The sequence below is a fragment of the Ammospiza caudacuta genome, chromosome 3 (assembly GCF_027887145.1).
Source record: "Ammospiza caudacuta isolate bAmmCau1 chromosome 3, bAmmCau1.pri, whole genome shotgun sequence".
NCBI lineage: Eukaryota > Metazoa > Chordata > Aves > Passeriformes > Passerellidae > Ammospiza > Ammospiza caudacuta.
Window position 1 is genome coordinate 12,041,919 of NC_080595.1, and position 25,896 is coordinate 12,067,814.

The window sequence follows — 25,896 nt, forward strand, 5'->3', positions numbered from 1 at the left end:
CTACCATGAAAATAATTATCCTGTGTCAGTGCAGTTGATTTCTTAGAATATGTTGGGAAATTAATATGGACAATTTACTGAGATCATCTGGAGGGACTGTGTTATCATCCAAGTTAGGGTTTCTCCCTTTACCTCTGTTGCAGAATTCAGCTTGTACTTTGGACAAAAACCTTTTTAAATTACGATGTCAAGTTTCCTACTGAGAAACCCCAATTTGTGGCTAAACTCTGCCTTTTGTGACAACCATTTTCAGTCCAATATTCTTTCTTCTTCATTAATTGCTGCCTTCTTTCCAGGGGCAGACTGAATAATCTTCATCTTCTCTTCCCCTTAGGTTAATATCAAACACTGGCCTTCGGTTTTTACCTGCTGTCCACAAGGTTCACTCTTTCCAGAAAGTTTTGCTGTAAGTTTGAACGTTTGCTTTTCACTTTTTGAAAGCTGTCTTTGAATGTTCTTCTGCACCAGCAAAACCTTTCAAGACATGATTCCCCATGTGTTCATTTATTAGCTCTGCAGTGTTGATTGTGATTTTGCAGGCGCTGATGGTCAGGAGGTCTCAGTTCTCTCCAGGTCTCCCTTCTACAAAGCATTGGAACTTTGACTTTACAGACCACTCGTCCTTTAACTGCAGTGTCTGGGTGGCCCAGGGGACAGCTAACAGCCTTTGACTCCTCTTTCAGAAGCTGAAATCCAAACCAGGATGGTGGCAGAGGAAATTTGTTGTCGCCTGGTGAAAATTTTCTGACCTGCATGGGAAGAGTCACTGATCTCAGAGCTGAGTTCCATCAGAAGTGGCCACACCACAAAGAAAAGAAAAATAACAACAACAGCAGCAAACCACACCAAAACCCAAACTCAGGGGGTTACCTACCATACCCTTTTCCATTTTCCTCTGTCAGTAAAACTGCCCAGAAAATTAAAAATTCTTACAATGGAAAACTCCAGTGCCAATGAGGAAAAAAAATTTGTGCAAAACTTTCTTTGTGAAAACAGGCTGTCAATTTCCTAAAGCACTTCTTCTGCAAAAAAAATGCATATCAGAAAAACTTGGTTTCTTTTTCACTGAAAAATATTTTGACATACATTCCTCAGTTGGTTCTTAGTATAACTGAAAACATTTGGAAAAGATTTATTGTTAATTCACATACAAATTTCTTCATCTTCAGATGTTTGATTAGATTATTTCAACCTGCAGAAACATTAATCCTGCAATTATTAATGGCTATTTTAGTAATATCCATTAATATCAATAAAAATGCATATAAAACATAGAGGTGATGCCTGAATATAGTGTACAGACATATAAGATAAGAAATCAATTTCAGGAATACATTTAATATTTGTAATTCTGAGAACTTCAGTTCATTGCTCCTCAAAACCATCAAGGAAATGCAACAGCTATGGCACAACAGGGAATTTCACCTGCACACCTTTGTGTTTATCATCAGTCTTAACTAGACAGGAATTATTGTGTCCTGTAGCAACAAGAGCTTTTAATTTTTTTAGATGCAACTCCTCACTTTCCTGTAAGAATAAACAGACCTTGATACTGATTGAGTCCCAAACTAGACCTCAGTTCAAAACTTGGACCTTCTGAGGTCAATAAAAGAATTCCCCTTGGCCTCAGCTGTGCCAATATTTAAGTCCCAAAGACAGATCTTGAAATTTATAAAGGGCAGAGCTTTCGTAGAGGGGTACAGTTCACTCACATGGGTGCTGTGTTCCCTCCCTATTCCTGCCCCTGCTGCCCTCAGTTTTCTGAATGAAGCCTCTGTCTAAGTGTCCCTCTGTGCAGAGTGGTGGCTGCATGGAGCTGTCAGCATGAGATAATTTTTGCACTTAATTTCAAGCTTTGCAGATAATTAATTTTGTTCTGTGCTTTCCAACAGAAACAGCATGGAAACAGCAATATCCCCAGTCTAAATTATGAGTAACATTACTTAACTTCTTTGAGGCCTATATTGAGCCACCAACAGAATGCTCCTTTTTATATATATATATATATTTTTATATCAGTCACAACTGAGGAAAGACAGAAATTCTTATTTGTCCATTCAACAAATTGCACTGACAGGGGTCCTGCATTTAAGTTCTTAAGCACATACAAAGCTTATAAGCAGCCCTGTTGACATCAGCTGGGGAATGATTCATGGGCTGGTGGTGCCCTGCTGGATCAGGCCAGAAAGGCTAATGGCTTTCCTCCTTCTGTAGGGGGGCTGGGAGAAGGGGTGGCTCACAGCCCCCTCTCATTGCATTTTCTGGGGAGTGTGTTTGCTGGAGGAGCTATTTCATCCACCTCAGGGTTATAGACCTGAGCTTATATGCATTTTAATGTCTTCAGCCTATTTGGGAGGAAGGTATGGGGGTGTTGGAAATGTTTTGCTCCAGCCTTTTTTTATCAGGAAGGTTTGTGCTCTGCGGGAGAAAAATGTCTTGGAAATTTTGGTTATTACCCTCTGTCTGCAGTACTTTCTCAGATTGAATATAGGGGGGAAATACTGTGTTTGAAGCAGCATATTGTATTGAAAGGCTCGTAGAAGTACAAAAAGGTGTAGTTTCTATTGTATTTTATTTTTCAGAGATATTCAAGACAATATCAATATACGTACAATTGAAAGAAATTCATTCATGGGCCTGAGTTCTGAAAGTGTGATTCTGTGAGTAGACATAGCAAATTCATTATTCTCCTTGTTAGCTCATTTCTTTTCCAGAACAGGGTCAAGGATAGCAGGAGTTGGGCACTTTTTCATACACTTCCAAATTCAATTTGAGATTTTACATCTCTCCTTGCCCCTGAGATCTCTGTATTCTGTTTCTCTGCCATGAAACAAATGAATGCTTTTGGATTGTTTTTTTTTTTTGGGGGGGGGGGGGGTTGGGTTTTTTGGGGTTTTTTTTGTTGTGTTCTATTCCTGCTCTTTATTTTAGAAGCACATCAGAGAGTGAATTTAGTAATTACCAATGCCAAGGTTAAACACCTACAGCTGCAGTTCCCTGCGATACAAATTGTGTTCAAAAGGATGGCACGACTCATAAATATTTACAGTCAGACACATCACTCAAAGACATTTATTACTTGGGCAGAATGTATGAAGATGTTGTGGAAATGTGGTTTCCTTGTACACAATGTTAATGCATTGGTACAAGTGGGTTCCCAATGCAGTTTGGAGCTGTGTGGTTAGCTGGCCCTACATTTGATTTGAGCAGTCATGTATTTTAATGAACTGGCTTCTTTGATCCTTTCTCTCTGTATATCAAAATATACTGTTTGCTTGCTAACAAGCTGCCTTCCTTTCACTTAGCCAGTGGCCAGACTGGAAAAAATTCCCACCATGTGGTTTACCTGGCACACTGAGAGAGAAAAGCGAGGTTTGAATTGACTGAGCTCACGTCAATTGTGGGGGAGCATGGTCAGACCATCAATAACCAAGAGAAGTCATTTGGCTTTATCTCTCCCTTTTCCCTATCAGTTATGCACAAGCTCTCTATACTTTTCTGAAGTTTTAAACACACACACACACACATATGCACACAGGCTTTTTTCAAGTATTTATTTCCAAAGCACTGCGCAACAAATTCTATGTTTGTTTTCATGATACCACTGGAGGGTAAGATAAATAACCCAGAGTTTTGTGGTGTTTTGATCTCTCTGTGCCACTTGAGCAGCTTGAGGTTGGCTTTCCCCTTTCTCCCCAAAATATTTCATTGCTTATATCAGGAAGAAATTCTTTACCAGGTTGCCCAGAGAAGATGTGGATGCCCCATCCCTGGAAGTGCAAAAGGCCAGTCTGGATGGAGCTTTGTGCAGGCTGGCCTAGGGAAGGTGTTGCTGTCCATGGCAGGGGGTTTGGAACTGGGGGATCTTTAAGATCCCTTCCAGCCCAAATTTTCTGTGATTGTCACAGGCTCCCCACACCCACCAGTGTGTGCAGGAGCAGCAAGAGCTGTGTGAGCAGACCTGGCCTCCAGCACCCTGATCAGACAGTGTCCTAACTTTACTCCAGTTATCCCTAGACCAATGTGGGACAGAGCCCTGCATGCACCCTTTGAGAGTCCCTGATTAGGCTTTCTATGTGCTGTGGTGAATTTAGTTCATTTTAGGCACAAATATGCCATTTTTCTATACAAAACTTAAATCCCAGCAACTCAACAGAGTCACGGCAACATCATTTAGTGCAAGCAGGCATATCAAGATGATTGAAATCATCCAGGACCCACTGAATCCCCACATTCTAGGGAGAAACCATTTTAATAGGCTTAGCTATGGATGACTCCAAGCATATTTTCACCAGTAATTTGGATTTAATCTTATGCTATGCATGGGATCAGCACAGGTGGGAGCTGAGGAGACATTTGGTGATGAAGGGCTAGAAATTTGTGGAAGAAATCCACTTTGTTCCCAGGTCTGCATGCAACTTAGGCTCCAAGATAGAGCCTTTCCAGTCCTGAAATAGAGTGTAAATTCCTGTTCCTCAGGGACAGTGACCTCTTGCACTGGGTGAATTTTAGAGTTTTAAAAATCTGCTCTAGCCATGAAATGATAAGGAAAAGTTCCCATGTCCAAGCTCTGATCTCTGCCTCCACTGTCACCTTGCTAACATAAGAGTTAGTGGAGTCAGTAAGGATGCTGGTTGGAGTGAGGGGAGAATATGCCTCAATAGGAATTCATCTATGTGTACTATAATGAGGTCTCAGGGTTTGGGTAATTTTTTTTTTTTTGCTCTTTTTACTACTCAGATGCTATTAGCCAGGTGACAGGAGTATATAGTCCACACTGTGTGGCTACAGTGACTGTTTTACAACGTTAGTATCTCATTGCATTAACATCATGTTCAGTGAGAGAATGCAGCAAGTGCTAATAGTGTGATTAAAAACGTATCTATCAGCCTGGCAGCTACAAATTTATAAGATCAATGCAATATAATAAATGTTTCAAATGCTGTAAGCAGGGACCTGTCTCTCCTCCGTGCCTGCTCACTCATGTCTAATGGTGCTGGCAAGTGAAGGGGACGGTGACAGCTCTCCTGATCCATCCTGACAGACATTATAGACACAGAGATATGTGCATCTGCCTGTCATGGTCAAAGGAGCAATCCTTTCAGCCAGACCCATGACTGATTTCCGTGCTGACCTTAGCTCACCACCTCAGACCTCAGATAAGTGGGTCACTTGTATGCTCAGCTTTCAAAGTGAATTAGAAAAGAGTCCAGGTTGGCTGACAGTTTAATTAAATCAGGCCATTTCTGCCATCAATCAGCCCTGTCACTGCCTGCTGGAGAGGGCGTGAGCTGCGCGGTGACGTTTAAGGCGAGATGAAAGATTGCACCGTAAAGATGATAAATAGAGCTGACCTCAATGTAAATTTTTAGCACCGTGAAGGGACAGAGGGAAGGTCATTAAACGTTAATTAGCTAATGCACCAGAGTAAAAACTTGGCAGAGAGCCCCAGGAGCTCCAATAGCCAGGTCCACTACCTGTGGCCTCCCCCTGGGGAAAGGAGCCTGGGGAGGGAGGGCTGGGCAGCAGGGCAGACAGGGGGTGTAATCTGTCAAGGCAGCAGTGTAGGAGGAATCACCTGCTGCCTGGGCAGTTTGGCTGCCCCCTGTGCCCTCCTGCCTGGCTCAGTGGCCATCATCTCCCCTCCTCCCCGTGCCTGGCTGTGGATGTCAGCCCACGGCACGCAGCAGGCTTTTTTCCCTAATAACTGGCAAAGGTGAGGCCGTGGCCCAGCGTTTCAAAAGCATCTTGATAAGAGTAAAAGTGAGTGGCACTGACAGCACCAACAGGAAAGATTCTGGTCACCCTGGCTCCTCTGCTGCCTTCCCAGTGGAGCCATGAGCAGCAACAGCATCTTCACCAGCTCTGACCTTACTGTGGAACTTACTCCAGCTGCCATCTCTCATGATTGCCCTCATCCACCCTATTCATGTCTGCCCCCTCCAAAGCCTGCCTCCACTGTTGGGGTCTTACAGGCTGGGATTTGTAGAAATTTCACCATTTCAATGTCCATTTACCAATTTTGTTTGTTTGACATTCCCTGTTTTGAATTGCATACGTTTCAATCGTGAAGCATAAATAAGAACACAACTCTCTTCTCCTTTTCTCTGTTGCAGATGGCTCAATAAAAATGGAATTCAGGACATTGAGGATCATGCATTTAATGGAACATATCTGGATGAGCTGTAACTATTTCTGTTGTTTGCAATTCTGAAAAATGAAGATAGTAACTTCTGCAAGATTTTTTTTTTCGTTTAGTCTCAGATTGTTTCAGCATAAAATATTGTGTTTTTCAGAAATCTAAGTGATAATCACAACCTAGAAAAATTACCAAATGAGGTCTTCCAAGGAGCCAATGGACCTGTTGTTTTGTAAGTAGCAGTTGGATAACATTTTTCTCATTACTGACTCCTTAGAAAAGGTCAGAGAAGAACATATGAATGCCAGTCTGGATTTCAGCATCTTGCAAATCTTGGAGGTCAAGACCAGAGGTCTAGCTCTGAATTTTAAAAAAAGGAAGCCATAACTGAAATATCAGTCTAGAACTTTTATTTTCACTTTGTCCTCAAGTTTTTGTGAGTATTGAAGGTGAGAGATTTAGATCCAGGGTCATAAACTGGATCAAGAGAGGAGTCATTCTGCTTTGTTTTTTCTGCTAAAAAAAAAAAGCTTTTGGTTTTCTGTTTGAGCAAAATCAAGACTGGGTGAGTGGTTCTAATGCTGAAATCTGAATTACTTGCCACTGAAAATCTGCCCCTGCATCTGTGCAGCTTGATTCTGAAGCAAAATTCCCATCCTACAGGGATGGGGATTGGGATAGGTATGAGATACATCCCTCCCAGTTGCAGCAGGATGTCCTTGGTGAGTGATGAGGTGGGAATCAATAACTCAGCAGAAGAAATTCAGCAGTAGGATGCTCATGGATCTCAGCCACCATTACCTCAAGCCACAGTTTGCCACAGCCTCCAAAAATATATGAGTTTGCTCATCTGCCTGTGTTTCTGAGCACCACACATAAGGGCTGCAAGAGGGATGTGAGGTTCTTTTTTCATCTCACTGATTCATTGGAGCCTTTCTCTCTTTGCATCTACCCTGGTTGTCCAGAAAGGGCTAAAAGTCACCCCAAATAAGTGAGAGGGGTCATTGGAGCTGTTGGAAGATTTTGCACAGATGCTAGAGTGGTTACACATCTGAAGAGGAGGGAGAAAAAATTATTAACCTTCAATTGAGTCCAGAGCTCATCTGAAGGCTTCATTTTCCACTGTGTGATGATCAGTGCACCTATGATATAAAGAGCTGGGCTTGCTGCATTCTGCTCCACTTCCATTGTTCCTTCAAAGCATCTTCTTTTTCTTGGAAAAGACTGACACTGGAGCATCTTTGAATCAGTAGTATCTTAGGTGTTTCTTTGGGAAATCATTGTTTCCTGTAGCAAAAAATAAGTGCATTTTCTTTGCAAGCTATACTTGATACAATCATATTCTGGAGGTTTATCAAATTGATTTGCCTGTAGTTGAGATTCATTTGATAGTTCAATTTCTAACACTGAGTTATTTGTGTAAAAAGTTTTCTGTTCCATTACCAATACATCCACTATTCTGTGGATGGGAAATTACCTTTTTATCCTGGCTGAGATCATGAGAGAAGAGCCTTCTTACTCATCCATCACCAGGGATGTGCTTTCACTTGTGGAAATGATTGACCCATAATCATATCTTTGCTGGGACAAATCATATTTTTGCTGTTGCTGCAATCAAATCCGTGTTGCAGACTGCAGTGTTCTAATAGAATGAATATCAAGGTGGTTTAACTCCTGATCTTCCTGGACCAGTGTTAAGGAGTCAATTAATGCCAACTTCTATTTTATAATCCATCATATTAAAGTAATGTAAAAGAAACACAAATAGACAGCACCAATCATGGGCCTTGTGCAGGCTACAGAGTTTCACAAATTAATTCCTCTCTCAGACTTACAGCTCTTGGCTGAATTAGAATCTCTCTTTGGGAAAGACATCAAATTTTGAGTTAAAGGATTTCTAAGTTGACAGTAAGCCAGTAAATCAAATAGCTAATAAATCCCACAACTATACATATTCCTTCTACACAGATATAGACTCTCTTTCCAACTTTGAGTTTCATAGCTTCAATTTTCAGCTGCACTGTTTCATTTAATGGTCTGCAGCTCCTCTCAGAGCTGCAGTGGCTTGCACCAGCCTTTGCTGGCATCCTTGGTTCTCTAGCTGTGTCCTGGCTCAGTGCAGAGCGAGCCATGGCTGTGCCCCATCTCACCCTTGCAATTTTTCTTCATTGATAGTCCCACATTTGGATGCTGCAGGAGAGCTCCAGCAGATCCCCAGCTCCACAGCTGAGCCCTGAAGTTCAGCAGAGATCAGTTTAAATACAAGCACGAAGAAAATTGTTCTCTCCAGTCCGCCTATCCTGCTCTGATTTCTGCTCCAGGAGCTATTTTTTGCTGTTTCTGTAGGTGTCTTTCAGACCTCATCAGCTGGTCAGTACTTCTGCTAATCCAACAGAGACTCCCAGTGGGAAAGGGAAGTGTTTGGAGGAGAAGGCAGATTCATTTTGCTGTTCCTGCACCGGCTGCTGCCAAGGCTGATGACTCACAGCCAAGCAACAATAACACAAGAACATGTATTTCAATTGCTGATGCCTTCTGGTTTGATTTCCTACTGCCACTTTATAATCTTCTCCATCAGACTTATTTAATTTATCAAGCCTCTAACTAGAGAACAGCATCCCAAAGAACCTCTGTGCTGAGGTGTGTGTGGTAACTCAGTGGAGTAATTTACTAAAGCACCTGCACAATGTCTGTGTTTGCTTTTTGGGGCTTTTCAGTGGTGTATCCATAGCTATCCCTCACAGACATACTGAAAAAAAACCCACAGGGTATGCAAAGCACTTTCCCTAACTCACATCTGTTTATGTGTGATAATGAGCATAAAAAGAAAAGTTTCTTCAATAAGTAACAAGTCTTTCTGGGAAAACTATTAAATATCTTTGAAACTATTTAGAGATGATGAAAGATTCAGAAAACTTTTAGATATTTTTAAGCTCTATCCCTATTCATATTTATTTCCACACAGTGTAAAACCAATTTGGATGCAGTCATGCTTTTTATCTAACAAGCCAAAGGAAACATTTTTTTTTCCTGTGCTCTTATTCAGAACTAAGAAGTTACACATTCTCTTAATGATGCCATGAGAGTTGCTGTCTCTGGATTTAAGCAGAAACCTGCTGTTTAGTTTTTGACTCATGAGCACACGCTCTGGTGACAGTTTTCATTAGGCAGAGCACTGAGGGCAGCATCAGCATCAGAGTGAAAATTGAGGCTGCTCATTGCAGCCTAATTGCCTCTTCAAGCGTCCAAGGTAGAAATCGATGGCCCAAAATTTCTCATCAGCTGCCAGGTTTAGCTCCTGTAGAAACAGGCCCAGGACCTCAGGACCTCTTCTGTGAGAGCTGTGGCTTCTCTCAGCCTGCCCTGCAGAAGTTCACAGCACTTAGGAACACACCAATCTGTCTTCTGTAAAAGCCACAGTCCCAGTTGGGGGCAGAGGAGTGGGATTTGTGTTTGCTCCTCTCTGCCACAGCCCATTGTCCAGCTGCTGAAGGTGGCACATTCCTTCAGAGCCTGGATGTAAAGCCTCAACTGTGGGCACAGCATGGACACAAGATCCTCTTTACCAATTTTACAAACTGCTTCATCATCTGCCTATAAACTTCTTACGCTTGGCTGGTGCTCAAATAGAGCCCTTTCCTGGTACTAATTTTGCTTTTTAGACCAGAGAACAGAGGTGCAAATGTGTGTATGGTACATAGTAACTGTCTAAACTTTATTACATGCTGCTAAAACCTGGTCTCCCCCTCACATGGCACCACTCTCCTGTAATAATGCAATAATAAAAACAATTTGTGCATGTTGGGTGATAGAGATCAAATAAAATGTCCTGACATCACACTGTCAAAGATGAACTGGAAATTGTACCTTTGAGGGGACATGGAGAAAACTGCAAATATTGTCAGTCCAATTCCTTGATTAGGGAGAAATCTGTTCTTTTCTTGGAGAATAAGGAGCAGAGCAGCCTCAGCAAACCCTGCATCCTGGATCAGTCTCAGGCTGTGAGAGCACAGGGCTGAAAGGAGGAAGAGTGATTTTGTGCAATTCACTTTTACCTTTGCTCTCAGGCTGTCATGATCTGAGGGACATGGTTCCTGCAAGGGAATTGCAGAGATGTTTCGCCCCAGCTGCTACAGTCTGGAACGACGGGGATGGATTTTCTCTTAGCCTGGAGATGGAGCACCCTTGGTCCTTCTTCCCTTTCTTCACTTGCATTGCACAAGTCAAGATTAAGTCTATGCAGAACGTGTTTCCTTTTAAAAGCCCCTCTAATGCTCCCTTTAGTTCATTCATGGCTGCAGATTCCATCACTGCCTCTGATAGCCTGTCCCACAGTAATTGCCTTCACACAAACGCATCTCTCCCAACTCCTGCAGTCTTTCCCCTTTCTTTGCTTCAGTCTCTGCTATATTTGTTTTCTAAACATCCAAGAAGGTTTTGTTGGGAGTTTTTTGTTCCTAACAGGCTGAACAAGGCCACCCCTGTCTCTCTTTAATGTTTTTCTTCCTAATGAGTACAAAATCTGATATCCCCAACCTGTACCCATGTGTGAGCTTCTCTCTTTGTGTTTATTGCCTTTTCCACAGCAGCCTTCCCATGATGTGATGTTCGTATAGCAAACTTCTATTGTGATTTCATCAGCCATTTTTTCTGTCCTTTAACAGTATTATGGGATGATTGCTTCAATTCTGGGTATTTACTAAGCTCAGCATCATATTGCAGTAATAGTTTATGTGCCTGCTAATTTCCATCCAGAACATTGTGGGATTTTTTTTCTTTTGTTCTCACAGACTAACACCACTTGATTGTTGTTTGCAATGGATATTACCTCAGTTTGCTGGAGGAACACCCAATTTAGCACTGGATCATCTTTTCGGTGTTGATTTCCAGCTGATCTGTTTCCAGTCACTGCTCAGAGAATGAGTAGGACAGTATAAAACACATATCCATTGTTGAGCAGTAAATTTGCTTTTTACCAAGATTTTCATATGTTTTCTTAAAGGGATATTTCCAGCACGAAAATCAGTTTCCTGCCAAGTCATGGATTAGAACTCATTAAGAAGCTAAGAGCAAGGTCTACATACAATTTAAAAAAGCTTCCTGACTTAAGCAAATTTAGATCTTTGATTGAGGCAAACTTCACCTATCCTAGCCATTGCTGTGCATTTACAAACTGGAAAAGACAAAAGTAAGTGATTTAACTTGTTTTTCTTTCTGGTGCTTTTCAGCAGTTGATAGTGAATTAAATAAAATTCCTCAAAGTGTGGATAGAAAAGGTCTCTTCAGTGCAGGTAAGTAAATGGATGGAAATAAATGAATACACAATACGTCCAGGTTTATGCATGCCACACAGTGCACACAGGGAATTATTAAATTTTGATAGCATCAGCACCTTCCCCAGGCACAACTCTGCCCTCACCTGTCATAAATCCATCTTTCACTGGGACCAGCCTGGAGCCACACTGAAGATATTAACCAGGAAACATTTGATAACTCTTTCAGAAGGTGACTGGAGGGAAGGCTGTGGTTGCAGAGAAGCTGGTCAACACTTGTTCATCACTTCAGGAAGGCAACAGGACCACTGAGTGATCCCAAACTCTTCTTTCGGAAAGCCTCATTGAAGTTGGAGCACTGCCCAGCCAAGCATCACAGATACATTTTCTGTTGAGTCCACATTCACTGCAATTTGGGACATGTTTTCTGAGCAGATCCATTTCACACAACTCAACAGAGCAGGGTGGGAGGCTAAGGTGCCTTTTTAGGCTCCAAAAGCAATTTTACATGCTTCTTTTTAATTTTCCATTACCAAGTTGCAGTGAGGCTTTAGGTATCAGTGATTCTCATTGAGTATTTTCACCTCAGTCACACAGTCTTGAAACGTTCACGTTTAGTAGTTAATGAACCTTCTGAATCTGTGCCACTGGAAAACATGAAGAACTGTTTCCTACAAAAACCCTTGGTATTGTTTGAAATTTTTCCTTCACTTCATGTCCTGAAAGGTTTGGACTTTACCATGAGAGAAAACAAATTATGAACCATTGTTACAATTCAAGACAACATCTTCAGAAGTGGCATAAAACTTCAAAGAAAAGTAAAACCATGCAGAGAAAGCATAAACTGTTAGTAGCTTTTCTTTTAATACCCTTTAATAGCCCTTTGTTTTACTTTTAGCATTGTATTGTCTCCAGACAAGGGAAGATAACTGAGTTTGCTGATAACTAATAAATATTTACATGTGTTTATAAAACTGTGTTAAGAGCACAAGTGTGATGGTGGAGACTGTAGTGATGACAGAAGTATCTGACAAAATCCATCACCCATTTTTGGTCCAAAATGCTACGTTTTCACTAGAACAGTTGATCAGCAGACAACGTTTCCACACACTTGTGCAGTCTTATGCAGACACAGTGCCTGGTGGCTTCTGAGCAGAAATGGGTCCAGTCCTTCCAGAACTGGTGGCAAAGTGTTGTTTTCCGATGAGTCCAGTGAAAACATGCTTAGTTATGGATGTGCAAAGGAACACTGATATCACTCTGATTGATATTTTCAACGGGATTTATTTGGCTTCTGGGCTGCTTGGGCCTAATCAGGACCCAAATCCCAGAATCCAGCCCTTAAATTTGGCAACTAGACTTTTCAAAAACAAAGTAACAGTTGCTATTGAAGGGAAGCTACAGGAGGAAATAGTCCTGACCCTGTGGTGAGCTCTCAGTGTCTAGTCCCCTCACCTGGGCTTTGAAAAACTTCCATGCCACACACTCGCACATGGAATTGAAGTCCTCAGCACCCACTACCCCTTAGTACAGCCCCACTTTTGGAAGCCTTTCCCTGGCTAGCAAGAAGGCAAGGAGAACACAACAGAGCCCTTTGCACAGCCTGGGTAAGTGTAATTTTGCAAAGAAATGCCAAGAAAGCTGTGAAGAGCTCACACAGCCCCAGTGTGGATGTTCGAGGCTGGGCTGGAGCACCACGCCTGGTGGGGCTGCTTCTGGAGCAAGTCTGGTCACAACTCCACTTGCCTGGTCAGCAGAACCAAATTGGGAATATTTATCCATGCCTTTAACAGTTACCATTTTTATTTTCTACCAAACATTAGGCATAAATACAAAATTATGAGAACCTATTGCCTACATGAACCCTTCCTGTCAGCTTCTTTTTTAACATAATTAAAAATTTTCACTTCTTTCACACGGTCATGTCTCTTGTAGTGAAATTGGTGTGAAACTGAGATCCTCTCTCCAGATTAAAGAGAGAGAAAGTGGATGCATGTGTTTGGTTTGAAGACTGAAAGTATTACCATACACTTCAGCAGAGATTAGTCACACATACAGTAGCTACACCCTCTTTCATTTCAAAGCAGTTTTCATGACAGCTGGCACAAGCTGCGTGTTCACTGAAGGCTGCTCAGGCTGTTTAGAAGTTATTAATACTTTGCATAGTGCTTGATCACACAATGTGTAATATTCCTTTGGTGAGAGCTGTGCTTAGCTCAGAGCAGCAGGGATTTATTGTGGTGGTGGGAGCCCTGGTGTGACCTGGCTTGTCATGCACCTTCACTGGAGAGGGACATTCGCTGTGGCCATTTGGCTCACAAAATACTTCCAGGCAGTCCAGGGAGTACAAAAAGGATGTCTCATCCTCATCACCCCCAGAAGTGCATTTCTAAGGATCACAGCAGCAGCTGGTGTTCACATGAGAACTCTGGGAAGGAATTAAGACAGGGATGTGCAGCCCCTTTCTGGCTGCCTGTTCATGTTTGATTTCCCCTTTTTGAGACTTTTGCAGCACTCAAATCCCTAGATAAAATAAGTTACCATAGTGGATCATGCTCAATCACCTCTCCAAAAACTGTCTGCAGCAGCAAACAGGTGCTGTTGTGATAACAGAAAGCTTAAACCTGTTACAGCAACAGCGCTTTCTAACTTTTGGAGGATGCCACATCAAGCACAGTTCTGCCAGTCTAAGAAACACAATTAAAACATAAGACAGTTTTGATTTGTTTTCTCATTCCAATAAGGATTATGTGCTAAATATTGATCTGTAGTTTGAATAATATGGTGCTGGCCTAAGAAATGATAAGCTGCATTCTTAAGACAAGTCTAGTACAGTATGTTGAACTCCCTTCACATTTTTCTGTGACTGGAAAATAATATCCTTGAAGTATGGATAGGGCAGAGGCCGGATGTTAAAACCCTCAACTTGACATAGGCCATTAGGAACTTCAGCAAGATTTTGGCTTTCCTTGACATAAAGATCACCTTCTGCCCAAAAGAATGGCATTGATATGACTCTGTCCTTACACTTGATCGTTATTTTTTGGAGGAGCTGTCACTTGAAATCCTACTTTTTCAAAAAATGTGGCAGCATCAAGAATGGTGTTTGGGCCTCATCTCACAAGAACATACTATCAGTTGCTCACAACTCACTTAATCGCACTTTTTGGTGAGGATGATTGGCTTGAGATAGGACTTATTACAGAACACAGGTCAAGACTATTTATTCTGCTGAGCATGTTTCTCAGCACACAATATCCTGCTGCCAGCAGATCCAGATGAGGCGCATAAAATAACAACTTAAATAACAACTTGTACAAAGGTAGTAATTTTTGTTTATTTTTGTCAGAGCACTCTGCCAATTTCAATTTTGTTCTCCAGGTTGCCCTTTCTGCAGTTTATTCTTCTAGTTTACTTGAGCAAAATAATGTTAAACAGTAAGGAAAGTTTACAAAGAGAGGGAATGAATTAACTGTATGATGACACCCATGGTGGCAACAGGAAGCAAGGACCCAAACATCCCTTGGGAAATGATGTTTTAACTTGCTCTGAGTGCACTGCACAGCCCAAAGGGTGAGAAACAGAGGGCAAAGATATGACAAAGAGTCAGTATCAGAGGATGGCTCTTCCTTCCCTTGGGAGTTTCATCTTGCCTGCTGCCAGTACAGGGAACCAGCAGGACACTCCCCATTGCCCTTCCCTGGAGCAAGCACCTTATTCCTTGGGATCCTGCTTTCATTTGGGACACAGGCTGTAAAAATAAGTCAAGAATTAATGAAGTGTAATCATCAGAAATATTTAATTGTCCTTACAAATCACTCTTGCCTGGGTATATATTTAGGTCCAGGCAGTGCCTCCAAAATTTTAGAAAAACTTCATTTTTGCCTCATGCTGAGAAATGATTGGCTACAAACATTACCCTCAGTTCATTTTCAAAGAACCACCAATTGCTGTAGCTTTCAGTGCCCCCAAGTGCCTGTTGCACTAAAAAATGAAGGACTTTTTCTCTGTTATTGCTCCTTGGAAGCCTTTATTCCCTTTCAGCCAGAGAGCTGTTGATATATTGATCAATACTCTGGACCCTTCACTCATCCTTATGCGAGTAGAACACAGGAGAGCAAAATGTAATGCCTTGTTATTGCTACTGTGACCTTCATAGTGAATATTTGACCTCACAGAAAATCAGTTTTCTGACTCAGTTGACAGTCAAGATAAAAAATATTGATAATGGTAGAGGATGTTCAGAATCTCATAGGAAATGTCCCTCACCTTCTGGTGCTGGACCTTCATTAGTTTTCCTTTCTTGCAGACCCTTTAAACTCAATTTTCAGAAGATGTAGTGAGTGCAGAAAGTCAAAAGGTAAAATTAGGTTACAAAGAAGAATTCTCCCTTTTAGGCTGCTACCAGTTGTTAAAAATTTCAACTTTACTTGCCTAGAGAGTTCTTCTCTCAACTGTACTCAGAGTCAGGGTGGAAGATAAGCTGGGGTCCTTTCCTAGAAATTACACATATAAACTGCAGTCTGGCTTGTAGCTGAATGTAGGCAGAGCTGAACTGGGTTGGTTTTACAACAAAACATCAAGTATTTTATTCCATAACTCAGATTAGATCCAAAACTGTGGATGCAAGTTAATGGGACAACCAAATTCTAAGGCAGCCAAAGAGCTGTTGTAAAAACTCACTGTTCATTTCATGTTTATACTTGATATTTCTTGATATCTATGATCTTGTTGGAGGTGATCATCTTTCTATCATCAGCCAAAATATTTGTTTCTTCTGTAGTCTATGCATGGAGAAGGACACAGAGCTAATACTCTACAAAATAAACCCAAACACAAAACTATCAAAAATGTTAGTATTTACTTGTGTTACTAAAAAATCTTAAAATGTTTTAAAAATGCTTTCTGACAGAAACAAAAGCAACTACTGCTTGCCTTAAAACATTCGGTTTGGTTTGGTTTGGTTTGGTTTGGTTTGGTTTGGTTTGGTTTGGTTTGGTTTGGTTTGGTTTCGCTTCACTTGATTCCTAATCCACTTATTTTAAAAAACAGTTTTTAAGCAAAATGGTCTCCTGTGCCTTGTCTTTCGGTTGGCATCGGTCATCTAGAGATTATCTGGAATCCTGAATGAATTTATTTGTGCTATTTACTTGTGTTACTGGCTAATCACTAATATGATATGAGATACTAAAAATTAACAGCACAAAATGGAGTTTTGTGCTCTGGCAGAGTTACAACATGGTGGTGGTCAAAACCTTTAGAAAAGAGGGAATTTGAGAATTCCTAGCTGACTTGACTCATTCCTCAAAGCTCAGTGTCACACCAGTGTTCATTGTCATGCATTGCCCCCATGCTTGTCAGTGACAGCTTAGGTGAGAAATTAATTTCTGATGAGGGAGGCTTCTTACAGACTGTGTTATCCAGGTGGATAACTGCATCCTGAGTGTTAGGCAAACATTAGCTTTTCCTTTCCTGTGCAGTTTATGATGTTTCCAAGTCATTTACATGTTCTTGTAGTATTTTATAAATAGGGACCAGCCGCACTATTAATTTCAGGCTCCAGGGTAATCTATATAATCAGCTAACCAGAAAAACTATGCTGTTAATGGAAACTGGAGGATTTTGTGTTTGTTTTTTGCCTCATACTGTGTTTCTTAGCTTCCAACTCCACTCTTTTTACAATTTCAGGACCGAATTGCATCCGATATGTAGCATATCTCAGGTGAAGCAAGACTTTGAGGAGAAGCCTGGCAAAAAACTACGGAGAAGGTCTGCAGCTGAAGATTATATTTCCAACTATGGCATAGGATTTGACCCAGCAGAGAATGAATTTGACTATGGTTTATGCAATGAAGTAGTGAATGTAGCCTGCTCTCCCAAACCTGATGCTTTCAACCCATGTGAAGATATCATGGGATACAACATTCTGAGAGTCCTGATATGGTTCATCAACATTCTAGCCATTACTGGGAACACTGTTGTCCTCATTATTTTAATAAGCAGTCAATACAAACTCACAGTTCCTCGCTTTCTGATGTGCAATCTTGCCTTTGCCGACCTCTGCATAGGAATCTACCTGCTCTTTATTGCCTCTGTAGACATCCAGACCAAAAGCCAGTACTACAACTATGCCATAGACTGGCAGACCGGGGCAGGGTGCAACGCTGCGGGGTTTTTCACGGTGTTTGCCAGCGAGCTGTCGGTGTACACGCTGACGGTGATCACCCTGGAGCGCTGGCACACCATCACCTACGCCATGCAGCTGCACCGCAAGGTGCGCCTGCGCCACGCCGTGACCGTCATGGCTTTTGGCTGGGTGTTTGCCTTCACGGTAGCGCTCCTCCCCATATTCGGGGTCAGCAGCTACATGAAGGTCAGCATCTGCCTGCCCATGGATATAGAGACACCCTTTGCCCAGGTTTATGTTATGTTTCTCCTGGTGCTGAACGTGCTGGCGTTCGTGGTCATCTGCGTCTGCTACACCTGCATCTACTTCACCGTGCGCAACCCCAACGTCGTCTCCTCCAACAGCGACACCAAGATCGCCAAGCGCATGGCCATACTCATCTTCACCGACTTCCTCTGCATGGCACCAATATCCTTCTTTGCCATATCGGCCTCTCTCAAGGTTCCTCTCATCACGGTGTCCAACTCCAAGATCCTGCTGGTTTTGTTTTACCCCATCAACTCCTGCGCTAACCCTTTCCTCTACGCCATTTTCACCAAGACTTTCCGCAGGGATTTCTTCATTCTCCTGAGCAAGTTTGGTTGCTGTGAAATGCAAGCCCAGATTTACAGAACAGAGATCTCCTCGTCTGCTCATACTTTCCACACAAGAAATGGTCATTGCCCTCCTGCATCAAAAAACGGTGATGGCACTATTTATTCTTTAGTTCCCCTGAACCACTTGAACTGAAATGCTTGCATAAATTTATGTCTGAGGCGGTGTGCTAATCACTTGCAAGTATGTGAATTTGAATAATGACTTCAGCATAGCATGCAAACTTGTTTTTTATGAAAAGAAAATTCTTTCCAATTCCCTATTTTTGTTCAATGAACAATCATCAGAGATGACATACCATCTTCATCAGTTCTTGAAGAACAAAGTGCTGAAGTGTTCATGTAGAACTGTCTCAAGAAATAAATGAGATCACAAACTGGTATCTCCCAGCATGCGGGCAGAGATTCCCTTCATTCTAGGGAGTTGTTAGTTGCTTATTGAGAATTAAGTAGCGGTTATATACAGTTTAAAAAAAAAAACAAGTAGAATTAATTTCTTTTCCTGTGAATTGTGTTATAGCAATACAGATAATTAGCTTTTTTCATTAATCACATCTCCTGGGGTTACAGGAGACAGAAGGCCAATTTAAGCCCTCCTCCAGCACAGGCTTGCTAGGAATGAGAATATCTCGTGATGTTTCCATTTCTGTTGAGCACAGCAGGGAGGCAGGAGGCATCTCCAGTTATGCTGGATCTTTGCAGTTCCACACTGTGTGGACCTGTCTTTCCCTGCACAGAAGTGTCACTTTGGGTGGTGTTTGTGTTGGTTTAGATTGGCAGGCTCAGAGAAACCTGTTTTTTCTGAGTTTGTATTAAAGAGTTGGTTTGGTTTAGGTTTTGTTTTCAAGGTAAGAAAGAGCAAGGGCAAGAGAAACCCCTCATAATAAAAAGGGTGTTCTTTAAAGATGTTTTCACAACAATTAAAGTTGAATTCAATTGTGTGTCTGGGAGCCTTGGATATGCCAGCACGAGCCAATGGGCTGCTCCACCAAGACCTGTGAGTCAGGTTTGCCATACAAGAGCATTTGTGTATTATACTGCCTGGGCTGCACAAAGAACAATGACATTAGATGTGGCTTCTAAATCCCTGCACAAAAGTTAATGTGAAATCCTAATTTTTTGTATACTCCTTTCAGGATTTCTCCTTCTCTTCTAAAAAAAATCCTTTGTGCACACATTATTACGTGCTGGTCCAGATTGGAAATAAATCACAAGCTGCATATGTTGAAATAACAACCAAAAAAAAAAAAAAAAAAAACGATAAAAAGAAGAAAGAAAAAAGTTTAAATCAAGATTTTCTGATTTTACAGGGGATTTTACTAACATCTCAATGAATGTACAGAATTTTTACATGATTTGAATATCTAATTTTTGCATGGTTCATCATTCCAAATTGCAACAAAATTTATGGATGGGTAGGGTTTTCTCATGCTGATTATGTGTCTGTGTGTGGATATGTGGGCATAAAGAAAACACCAGGAGAGCAGTCTGGGCTTCATTCCCATCTCACAAACAACTCACAGTTCTGCCCCATGAAATTATAAAAGCTTGGAGTCTCCATGGTTAAATGTGATGTGCTTTAAATGTTCCCTGCCTACAGCTCATAAAATTTCAGTAGCAAATCGTGATGCTTCTATCCATAATTTCCCCTGTCATCAGTTTCACATTTCAGCATCTGAATCTTATGTGAATAACAGCAGGAGGTGATTATTCATTCAGCCTAGCCAGGGAAGGAACTATCAGCTCCCCAGTGCATAAAACAGGGGAGATCAAAGACAGTGTGTTTTGGCGGGGGAAATTTCATTACTCAACACAAGTAACACTCCCTCCAAGATCCAGGAAAAGGAAGAACGAAAGAGAAAAGTGGAAAAGACACTTCATCTCTGGGAAGATCATCTGACTACTCAGAGGAATCATTTTTTTTCACCAATGCTTTATGTCATATACTGTGTGCTGGTGTGCAGCCATTAAAACCCATCCCGATAGAAGTGACTGAATGATGATGTTCCGAAATGACAAATAATCTAGTTATATTTTTTAAAGGGTCCTGATTCTATTATTTGCCTAAAATTGAGGGATGTTCTTTGGCAAACACTACCCCACTTTTGATGATAAATATGCAAAATTCTTGCAACATGTCATGTCACACTTTTTTTGGCTGAGCTCTGTCCATTTTCCAAGAATGAGACCTGGCAGCTCAGGAAAACACAAGCACAGCAGTCTAGAAGCCAGTCTAATAAATCCTCTCACAGATAAATCAGGCACATGAGCTTGATACAGACCATCTACTCCATGCAAACCCATTGCCCAGACATTTGCAGAATCAGAACACAGTTAAATATGTTTTTCTAATTAACATCCCTTAAAAGAGACCCTGCAGGGTTCTGTCTTGTACCCAGAGTCAGACCAGGGCCTGGGATTGAGCCTCCTAGCCCATGGGCTTTCCTCCAGAGGATACTTGTTGGTACTTGAGGAGCAGGTAAAGCCTGCAAAATTGGACACCTTGCCCCGTGTAGAATATGTCATCCTGCCCACACATGCTGCTCAGGAGCTCTGGTGGCAGCTCCAAAGCTAAAAGACTGACTGTGCAGTTACCAAGACAAATTTCTCCCTCTTCCAGTCCTTAGATCTCCTTGGCTTTAGCTATTCTTTTGATTTTAATTTGAAAAATCTTCCACGTTGTGAAGGACATTGTGCAACCTGTGTCTTTTCCTGTGTGAGATACTGGTACTTTTGTATCATTATTTTTTATTTGAAGAAAGCAGTATAAGAAAAAAAAATACCTCAGGATACATTTTGTCCATGCTTGTAATGTACAAAAAAGCCTGCTGGTGTTTGGTGTGGGTTTCCTCAGCTCTTGAACAAAATGTTTATGTTGCAATCCCTAAACTATTTTACATTTCCCTTTCCGAAATCTGTTTTAATAAAACCAATATCAAAACAGAGTGCCTTGAGAACAAGTGTGTGGCCAGAGATATGTTGACAAAGTATGCAATAAATGTTGCTGCTTATCTGGAGAGTTCCATTTATGCAGTGCAGCCCCCACAGTCAGGTCACTGTGACCTACAGATGAGAGACTCTGCAGAGAAAACCCTCCTGGAGAGTTAACAAAGCACAGAGAGGTGTGCTTGAAACCTCGTCAGCAAATAACACAGGAGGACTGACCTGTCTTTGTTTTAACAAATCTCTTGTATTAACTCATATTTCTTAGGAAATAAGATATTAACCATTGACAGAACTCAGACAGGCATGGTTTTTTCTCTTTAATTCATATGAACAGCTCCTCTTATGTGATGCATTCTAATCATTCTAATTTTTTCTCCTCATTTTTAGAGCCAGGGTTTGTAATTCTCTTTTGTTTAGTATTTTGCTCAAACAAATAAGAGTATGACTGCGTGTGCACATATGCTCATGTGAGTAGGAGAGACAGACCAAAGGTAATGAGGAAACTGAATCAAAGCCTAGCTCTGATTCACAGGGAAAAACTGATAATTTGTCTATTATGGGTAGAATTGACATTCATTGTGGCAATTCATGGCATTTTAGTCTTCACCAAGCCCCCAAAAAGGCTGAGTTAAAGAGTTATTATTCTGTTTGCCCTTACAGTGCCATCACCAGAGTGACAAAAAAGAGACTGTACTGGCAGTGAGAACACAAAAAGCAACTTCTTAATATGTTTGATAGAAATATCATCCCTTCAGGCATGTACCTTGTGGACAACCCAAACCTGACCTCCCCAATAAACATTCATCAGGTGTTGTGGTGGGAAATGAGAAATGGGGCCACTTCAGCTTGGCAGACTAAAAGCAGCATCACAGAAATTGCCACCATGGGTAAAGGTAATAGGAGCATCAGGAGCACCTGGTCAAAAGTGCCAATAAAAACAAAATCCTGACTTGGTAGAGAAAATGAACCATGATCCATTTTCTTTACAGCTTTGCTCTGGGGGTTACACAGATATGCCAAGCAGAGTTTGCTCATTAGAAGGCAGGTCTGTGTTTGAGCTTGTTAAGAATTCAAGATGAGATTTGCATCCCATTTAGCAAGTCTTCAAATCATTTGACCACATTTCTTTCCTGTAGATTCCCTCCTAATCATTCCACTGAGGACACAGCAGATAATCTTACATTTAATTTATGCAGCCTTGTTGTTAAGAGGAGTTAATAATGTGAAATGATTTATCCTCAAGGAATAATTTAACCATCCCTCCCCTCCCTGAATGAAAGAACAGAAAAGAAAGGTAGGTCTGGTTCAAATGGTCAAGCAAGCACACACAAACCTCCTCACAGATTTGCATCTTTAATATGGGCATAAGCAATCTCCCATGGTGTATGCAAGTGGGAATTGCACATACACACTCTTCTTCCCTGAGAGCTTTTGTCTGAGTACTTGGCTACAAGCACATATTTGAAAGTCTGGGCATTGTTGCTTTAAAATATTCAAGAACAGGAGTAGGATTTTATAGCTGTCATCTGGATAATTAAACTCTTCATTAACAGTTGTTCACAAACCAGTAGGTGACCTTTAATTAGGGATAAAAGTACTCAGGAATGGATTTCAAACATTAAGAAACTGCAGAGGAGCCCTTTTCTCTCCACTTCTCCAAGTCCATTGAAAATCTTTTGTAAAGCATTGGTTTTCCAAGAGAAATTATGCTGGGTGAGGCAAAAATATGTTTCCAGGCCCAACTCATCAGATATATGCTTTGTTTAAACTTGCTGTAACTAAAATATTGTATTTTCTGTTTTCTGCCTCACGCAGAGTTTGCCATGTGTCACCTGGGTCTTTGTTACCCCAGCCTGAACGCCTGCACCAAGTCATATCTCCACCAAAAAAAGAACAGGAAAAATCAACAAGTTCACAATGAGAGCAGTGCACAGATGGGAACGTGCTGTATTTGTGAGTGGGTGGAAGATTGCCGGGCAGAATTGAGCTATATGGACATTTCTGTTGAGTCATTTGAATATCCAGTGCTAAAATTCTGCTATAAAGGGGCAGTTTAGCTGAAGAATAGTTCCCAGGAAGAGAGCAACAGAAATTTGCATGGAAAAATTCCTATGGAGAGATAAAATTTAAAGGTAAAGTTCAAGTCAGTGGGGTTTAAAAGCAAAATATTGATATGAGAGAGTATGTGCTGTCTCTGGAAAAAGAGATAGCAGCTCCTTTAGGAGCCATCCAGGCACCACACTGCACCAGTCACCTTTGCACTGCAATTCTGGGTATTTATTGTGAGCTACAAATGTCTGATTAGCTTTAAATGCTCACATTTTGTTCTTTTCTTGGCTGTGCTGTGTGGACAGGCACGTAGCCCTTGGACATCTAGACTTCATTGCCTCAGCCTTACTCCATTCCACAATGATGGTTTGTGCCGTCTGTGCTTGGAAGTGCTCTGCTTTTACCTGCAGTCATGTGAGGAACAGAATCCACATCCCTTAGAAACACTTCTTCAGAAATCAGCGGCTGGAAGACCAGAACTCTGCTCGTAGCTCTCTGTTCTGGGTGCACAAATCATCTTATGCTGCCCTGCAGCTTCTCTGCCTCTCCTTTTTTGTTATTTGAGTGACTGTTATGAGGATAACTGGCCCTTTGCCAAGCTTGAGACATTCTGCTTTGAAGTTGTCATTGTTTGAGCGGGACAATTTCCAAAAATCAGGGTGATATGAACAGATCCCTCTCTCTGACTCTACAAATTCCCTGGACTTTACTGGAGGGGTGACCCTAATTTTTACATAGATTATTCACAATTTTCCTCTCCCACATTGCCAGCTGCATTTTTGTCTTGTCTAACAGATGTCATGGTGGCATGGGGCAACCCTAAGTGCCCTGGGGAGACTGCAGAAGGATGGGGGAGGAAACATAGTCTGGATAAAGTGGGGACATCAAAAGCTGGAAAAGCACACCCAAATTAGAGCAGTTTTTAAATGACCCACAAATGCTCCAAGAACTACCAAAACCCACATCAAAGAAAAGCCCAAAGCCATTCTATTTTTTCCTTCCTGCCACCAAGGCCTGCAGTCAGAGAGGATTCCCTGATCCAAGGGGTCTCTGAGTATAACCATAGGATCTGGCTGTCAGGAGGCTGTGCCAAATACCAAATTTAGCAATGACACCAGAAACAGTGATTTTGCTCAGTGCTGTACCTGTCCCGAAAGACTCTTTCTCTACAGAGTTAATAGCCTGGACTGGGCAAAAAATTGCATTGAACTAGGCTTTTTTCTGAGGTGGCATATCCATGGTACTGTTTTCAACCACATCAATCTAACCAAGGTTTGAGGTTTTTTTTTTTTTTCCCAGCAACTTCTCCTGCTACCCAACATTAACTTTCTTTTGGAATGCTTGTTCTTCCTTCCTTCCTTCCTGGAATCCTTTCTTTCTTCCTTGCTTCTTAAACCACTGCTGCCCACAACCACCACCTTTAGTACCAGTTTTCCTTCCTTCTGTGGATGGCGGCATCTTTTCATGTGATTACACTGGAGTGCACCAAAACACCCATTAGTCCCTGAAAAAGCCTTCAAGGTGTCAGTACTCTATTCTCTTCCAGCAAGGTGGAGTTTTTTTCTTCATGGGAACACTGAGGATATTTTTTTCCACACACCTAATACCATCATAACTAGCACTCAGCTTCAGTGTCTGTCCTACAGCACACCATTATGCAGACATGAGGTTGGTGGTGGTTTTGGTCTCAGTTTCACCATCCTTTCTGCACTTGTGTAAACCAGACAAGTGTCATCATTCTCAGATCCTCACTAGAGACCTCCCAGTTTGACTGTTCAAGCTGCAGGTACTAGTCCTGTTTTGATGCTCACCAGAAGAGACCTGCCTTCATCCCTGAGGAGGGTGAGCTGTGAAGTCACAAGAAGCTGAGGAGGAAATTGGTGACCTGTGCTCAGAACAGCCTCACCCTTGCTCAAACACCTCGAAGGACCCTTGAAGGGCAGCCAAATCTCACATGTAAACATATGTAATTACAATTTTGTCTCTCCCCTTGTTGCTGTAGTTAAACCTCCATGTATCACACAGCAGCACCAGTGCTGTGTCCCAGAACTCACAGTGCTGAGCTGCAGTGTGTAAAGCACAGTGGGACCTCCCCTGTAAAACATGCACGCATGCATTTGTCACCAGGAGTCAATAAAGGTCTCTAAGAGTTAACTAGTTAGGCAATCAGACAATTAATTATGCAACTAATTAGGTCTGACCTAATTTCTGGAAAATAACCATCCAGGAATCCTTTGGTTCGCTTCCTCTCTCAGAATAATTCATCAGCAAATACATTTCCTTTCTGTGAAGAGTCCCCCTGTGAGTTGCAGCCCAAGTGGCTTCTAGTTCCTTCTTTCATAATTAAAGACCCTTTGTCACTTTGTTCAAAAGGTGAGAAGCACCACCAGGGCTGTGCCTGGCTCCCCTTGCCAAGCAGGCACAGATGGCAGCGCCCGAGGCTGTGAGCGAGGAGCTGAGGCTGTTTGCATAATGCAATCTCCACACTTCTCTCAGCTCTGCAAAGCTCCAGTTAACACTTGCATGTAGACAAGGTAGGCAGAGAGCTCCAGAGGGACCTCACTTGTCCAGGATTCATGGACATTCACGGGGAGAACTCTGAACTTTGAAGGCTGGGGTTTTGAGCATCCCTTTGGTCTCGGGAAACTGTTTGAGGGAAGGGTTTTTCATGGGACAAGATGATGATCTGCCCTATTTTAATTAATACTT

The 25,896-nt window shown here is 41.7% G+C and overlaps 1 protein-coding gene across 1 annotated transcript in view; it reads left to right on the forward strand.

The window, feature by feature from the left end:
* Positions 1 to 18,506, forward strand: part of FSHR (follicle stimulating hormone receptor) — a 79,376-nt gene extending 60,870 nt beyond the window's left edge. Inside the window, 6 exon segments of the mRNA XM_058801998.1 lie at positions 335 to 406; positions 2,583 to 2,660; positions 6,117 to 6,185; positions 6,297 to 6,371; positions 11,142 to 11,327; positions 17,101 to 18,506. Coding sequence (XP_058657981.1) covers positions 335 to 406; positions 2,583 to 2,660; positions 6,117 to 6,185; positions 6,297 to 6,371; positions 11,142 to 11,327; positions 17,101 to 18,328 — 1,708 coding nt within the window. The 3' untranslated portion in view covers positions 18,329 to 18,506.
* The last annotated feature ends 7,390 nt before the right edge of the window (positions 18,507 to 25,896 follow it).